At 34.6% G+C, this 5,938-nt stretch overlaps 1 protein-coding gene across 1 annotated transcript; it reads right to left on the reverse strand.

Annotated features, from left to right (window-relative positions):
• Positions 1-285: 285 nt before the first annotated feature.
• SPATC1L (spermatogenesis and centriole associated 1 like) lies at positions 286-5,695 on the reverse strand. The gene is made up of 3 exons (XM_081944906.1): positions 5,549-5,695; positions 2,670-2,821; positions 286-825 (listed from the first exon to the last, which is right to left on the reverse strand). The coding sequence occupies exons 1-3, from the start codon at positions 5,628-5,630 to the stop codon at positions 499-501; spliced, it is 561 nt and encodes a 186-aa protein (XP_081801032.1). The 5' UTR covers positions 5,631-5,695; the 3' UTR covers positions 286-498.
• Between the last annotated feature and the right edge of the window lie 243 nt (positions 5,696-5,938).

Genomic DNA, 5,938 nt, shown 5'->3' on the forward strand with positions numbered 1-5,938 from the left:
GGAAGCTATATACATTTTATTCCCACTGAACCAAAATGTCCAAGGTTTTTTATAGGCATGAGAAAGAGATGTGTTTCTTGAAGAGCATTCAAATTTTAAAGTAAGTTCATGTCATAATAAAAAATAAAATTATAGTCTGACAGGCGCTTTCTTTCTCACACAGAAATAATGCAGGATTTAATTGGGAATTTGTGAACTGTTGCAACAAACAACCACTTCTATTTTATTTTATTGATATTCCCATCAAAATAAACCTGACATAGCAGTTACCAATGAAACATTATCAATACAGCACCAGTTTTTCAAAAATATAATGAAATATAAACTTTGTCAAAACCAAATTACATACAACATGAAGCAATGATTTGGACAGCCACAGCTTAATTTAAAAAAATCATACACGTGTTATCCCACACCCTCTTTTGGCAGCATTCTTTATTACGTATATGCTGTGCTTAGGTGCTCTTTCTATTAAAAATGGGGGTGTTGCAGGAGGCATTACCAGGCGAAAAGGGCCTTGTTGTCTTCTTTGGAAAGTTCACACAAACAATTCAAGAGCAGTAAGGTATCGCCAAGGAATTTAGCTGGGACAATGTCTATCACCATCTTTCTGAGATCATTAGGATTGTCATTCATGGGGTTAGAGCTGATGTCAGGCCTTTGCTTCAGAATGCCATAGGTGTTGATAAGAAATTCACTAAATACTGGGTGGACATCAGTGTGGTAGCCCATTTTCTCCAAGCGGGTAATCAGGTTACGATAACGCTGGGTTATAGTTCGATATTTTTTCTCGTCTAGAGAACCATCTAAAGATCTCGTGGAGACCTAAAAATTGTCAAATATATATGTATGGTTAATATTTTATGGAAATGTAAATCAGCCTGAATTTTGTATAACACTAATAGGAGCAGAAAAGAAAAAAATGACAATTGTACAGGTTTTTTTAAATTTGTGAATTGGCTCTTATAGTACTATTACTGTAATATTTTCTGTTTAAATTGGCTAATCTCATGATACAACTCTAAAGCTTTGCAATTCTGTGGATGTTTCTATTGGTGTAAGTTTCCCCATGCATGCATGATCCAAACCTTCAGTTTTGATGGTCCTAGAAAAGTTCTTATAAATGCAAAAAAGATTGTTCTGTCACACACACACATACACACACCCTGCACACACACACACACACACAAACTCAGAGTCATCTACCGCAACATCACTACAATATAATTACAGTTACTATAGCATGAATATGAGTGAATTTTTATTCATAATAATACAATACTCCTTGGGAGAAAACCAAGACTCAGAAGATTCAGTTGTGTCGCTGGACCTAAAAAATTTAATGTAGCAGCAATGAATTCTGACTCTTCTGGGTTTTTATTATGTATTCATCTGGTATATTTGTAAAAAAATGCATAAAGAAAACCTTTCTAGTTCTCTATTGAAATTTGAAACAAAACCTGTTCATGCAGTCCTTTCATATAAATGCCTTATGCTGATCAGTGACCAAAATAAAAATGAAGAACTGAATATCACATTTTTAACTATTAGTTTAGAAACATACATATAGAAATGAGTGTCTTTTGCCTAAATATACATTCATACAATAGTTTAGAAAATTATTTGGTTTAAAAGAGAAATGAGATTTGATTAGAATTACAATAGAGCTAGAAGGGACATTGGAGGTCTTCTAGTCCAGCCCCCTGCTCAAGCAGGAGAACTATACAATCTCAGACAAGTGACTGTCCAGTCTTCTTAAAAACCTTCAGTGATGAAGTGGCCCATGATTTCTGAAGGCAAGCTGTTCCACTGGTTAATTGTCCTTACTGATAGGAAGTTTCTCCTTAATTCCAGATTGCTTCTCTCTTCGATCAGTTTCCAACCATTATTTCTTGCCCTGCCCTCTGGTGCTTTGGAGAATAATTTGAACCCCCTCTTTTTTGTGGCAGCCCCTCAAATACTGGAATACTGCTAGCACATCACCCATTCTTCTCTTCTTTAGTCTAGCCAGACCCAAAATCTGCAGCCGTCTTCATATGGTTTAGTCTCTAGGTCTTTGATAATCATAGCTGCTCTTCTTTGCACTTTTTCCAAAGTGTCAACATCTTTTTTGCAGTATGGTGTAGTATGGAAATGATTATGTTAATCTGACCTATAAAATGAAAACTTCAAATTTATCAGTTTATGATATTTCGTGTGGAATGTAATAATAGAAGAGTAGTGGGTTTGTATCAGTTTTACTAACAGTTCGTTTATGTGCGCACGATGCTTCTGTGTATGCGCAGAAGCATCCGGGTGGGTGGGCACTGAACCGGGCATAACTCGGAGCAACCCACCCCTGCAATAGAAGTAATTCTGTCTAACTATAGAAAATAGAAGATATAACTATCTTCTCTCTATTGACAGTAATTCTATTGACAAGAAATTATCACCTAGCCTGAGAAAAATGTTTTTTGTTTTACACTTTAAACTGAGCTCTCCTAGGGAATACAAGGGGCTCCACTTTTATTATGACCAGAATTCTCTTCTTTGACACCTTAAGAGGTTGCCTTCTTCCGCTCAATAATGCTGCCAGGTGGCACAAAAGCTGGACCTCTAAATTTTATTTAGGTCTACAATCTTGACAAAAATCTCCATTTATCTCTAAGTGTTGGGATAGAATTACTTACTTGCTTTATTTTTTCAGGGATATTGGATACTGTGAATCCATAGAGCCGTGTGATTCCAGGGAACACATGTGCAAGGATACGCCTGTCTAACTGGAAAGCAATCTCTCCCACAATGCGCCCATTTTTCTTGTTGTTTTGAGCAATTTCTATATCTAGAGGAAAAAGATAGACATGATCTTAGCTAGGAGAGGCCAAAAACACTTCTATGAAATAGCCTCTCTGTAATGAACTTTTCCCTTATTAGATTAAAAAAATACTCATCTTCACATTAATACTGAAGGAGAGTGAGAGTAGAAATTACTTAAACCACAAATCCTGAGCACATCAATAGTCTTACTAGATCCCAATGGCATCAGAATTCATTTATATTTGTTTATATAGTATAATAAACATCAAATTTATATTAAATAAAAACTGCAGTGATAATTTCTGATCTGTTATCTGCTTGAAAAACTAGTTTATATTTAATTTCACTGAAATGTAATACTTCTTATTTATTCATTTATTTCATTTATCCTGTCTTTATTTTTTATAAACTCAAGGTAGCATATGTGACTAATGATCCCGCCACCTAACTCACCTCACAACGACAACCTTGTGAGGTGAGTTAGGCTGAGAGACATTGACTAGCACAAAGTCACCCAGCTACCTTTCATGCCTAAAGCAGGACTAGAACTTACAATCTACAGTTTCTATACCAGCAGCTTTACTACTACACAAATTTGGCTCTCATTAATAATATGCTATTAATGTACAAGAAAGCAATTCTTAAATCATATTTAAGAAGTAAGGAGATCAGATACATTTTAGCATTCATTTCAACATAAGAAAGAATATATATTGTTTATAATAAATTATGTGATATATGAATAAATATATAAATACATTTATTATATTAACATATAAAGAACAGTTGCTGGAATTTGGTATGTCTAGTTTAATGAAAAGAAGGACCAGGGGAGACATGATAGCAGTATCTCAGGGGTTGCCACAAGGAAGAGAGAGACAAGCTATTCTCCAAAGCACCTGAGGGCAGGACAAGAAACAATGGATGGAAACTAATCAAGGAGAGAAGCAACCTAGAACTAAGAAGAAATTTCCTGACAGTTAAAACAATTAATCAGTGGAACAACTTGCCTCCAGAAGTTGTTAATGCTCCAACCCTGGAAGTTTTTAAGAAGAGATTGGACAACCATTTGTCTGAAATGATAGGGTTTCCTACTTGAGCAAGAGGTTGGACTAGTAGTCCTCCAAAGTCCCTTCCAATTCTGTTATTCCAATTAATTATGAATAAATATATATTTATTCAATTTTTTGCAAAATGCAAAAGAGCCATATTTGACCAAAATACTTAATATTTCTGTCAATCAGCTTATCATAAGCTTTCACGATATCCAGAGAAATAACAATGGTCAGATCTTGCTTGTTTGGGTATAAAATATAACTGATAGCAGAAAGAAAGCCACTTCTTTTCCATCATAGCATTCCCCCAGAAGGGAAAACTCCAGATATGACCCAAATAAAAGTCAGACTATAAGGAGTTTATAAAAAATTCAGCATTTCTTAAAGGTGCAGGAAAAAAAGTGGTATGTTTGCCATCAGTTTACATTTACTAAACTATTTATTTGACTTTTAATTGCAAATGCTAGAATGGGAAGAGGGGAGAGAAAGAAATTAACAATGGAATATTTTAGGGACCATTCAGAAATTAAAACTGTTGGTCACATATTAAAATTCCTGCATTTATTTGTAATGAGGAAGAATGATTCCCAATAAAATATACAGTGAATGTTTGCAAATATAATCCAATACTGTTTTTTTAAACATCCAGGATTTAAAAAATAAACAAAAAATTAAATACAAAAAGCAAATTCAGTTACTAAATCGAATTAGGAAGTCCCTAATCATCACAATGAAAACAGGACAGTTTTTCAAACTGCTGTATCATAATTTTAAGCTGATGGTCACTGTATATCCCACCAATACAATAATTATAACAAATTCAGGCACACTCATGTCACCATCTACAGTGAGTAAGGGAGATGACAAAAATATGCAATGATCGTTACATAAGCAAAGCAAACTGAAACCTTGAGTCCTGGGGAGGAAAAAAGAAATAAGTTTTTAAAAAGGGCTAGCCCATGTATGATATACTATACTCTAAATAAATAATGTCAAATACAGGATAGTCTGAGAGACTATGTGTTAGAGTGGCTCTGCATAATAACCCATAAAAGGACCAGGGAAAAAAGCATTGCACAACAGCTCTACAGAGTATTCTAGTATTGTTACTAGTCATCCTTTTTTACATTTTGTTTGTGTTTTAAGGAAATGAAATGTCCTTGGGGGCTCTGTAATAATAATGCAATATATTAACAGCACCTAAGAGGGATCATTTTTATACTGTACTAAGGACAATATGAATTAAAGTGCTAAGAAAAGCTGCATGACTTCCTATTTATTTCTGGAAGCAGCATTTTATGTATACCTAAATTATATATAATACATTTTAAAAAGCAACAAAAGTAATTATATATCTGACATGGACGGTTGGTGAATGGATGCAAGTTTTTACTCAGTGTAGTTTATCATTTTAAATGGCTGTTTTTTTCTGTATTGTGTTCTTATTGTTTTCACCATCCAGAGTTCATTTGGGTAGCTCGGTAGTTTTACTATATAGATTTATTTAATTAGTAAATATTTCTAATGAGTAATACAAATATTAACATATTTAAATTCTCAAATTTCTTGTTCTGTTATGCAAACACACAAACATACCACACAGAGATGTGAAAACTCTAAAAATGTTTTGGCGGGAGATTGAGGGTTTTGCTTCACAACATCTGCAACATGAAACAACCACAAAGTCTCAGTATTACCATTCAGGTAGAACGTATGGAACTTCCTTAACTTGTCTGTAGCAGGTGAATCAGAGAACCAGACTCTCTTCTTCCGAGGCATCTCTTGCGATTCAGGCTGGTTTTTGTCTATGCTGGTGTCCAGAGCATTACCTCCTAAGCAATAGGGCTGTCTCTCAGGACTCCTTCCTTTTGGGATGTTTACATCGTTACAAAATGTGATCTGTGTTTGGGCATCCTCTTTGTGTGTCCTTGAAGAGGGTGATTCTTCTGGCCACAATGTTGAAGAGTTGAGCTTTTCTTTTGGATTCAAGAGTCCTCCTGTTTTGTAATGAGCTGCAATTAAGCAGATTTAGTACCAGGTTACGCCAAGAGTAATAAAACAGCAAATGGATTATAGAAATTCCTTTT

The sequence above is a fragment of the Natrix helvetica genome (genome assembly GCF_964273705.1).
Source record: "Natrix helvetica genome assembly, chromosome: 2".
Taxonomy (NCBI): domain Eukaryota; kingdom Metazoa; phylum Chordata; class Lepidosauria; order Squamata; family Natricidae; genus Natrix; species Natrix helvetica.

Coding starts and splice junctions, on each gene's coding strand:
- SPATC1L (XM_081944906.1), bottom strand. CDS start 5,630: ATGCCTCGGAAGAAGAGAGTCTGGTTCTCTGATTCACCTGCTACAGAC. Junction 2,822..5,548: donor CCATACGTTCTACCTGAATG/GTAATACTGAGA, acceptor TTTTTCCTCTAG/ATATAGAAATTGCTCAAAAC. Junction 826..2,669: donor TCCCTGAAAAAATAAAGCAA/GTAAGTAATTCT, acceptor GACAATTTTTAG/GTCTCCACGAGATCTTTAGA.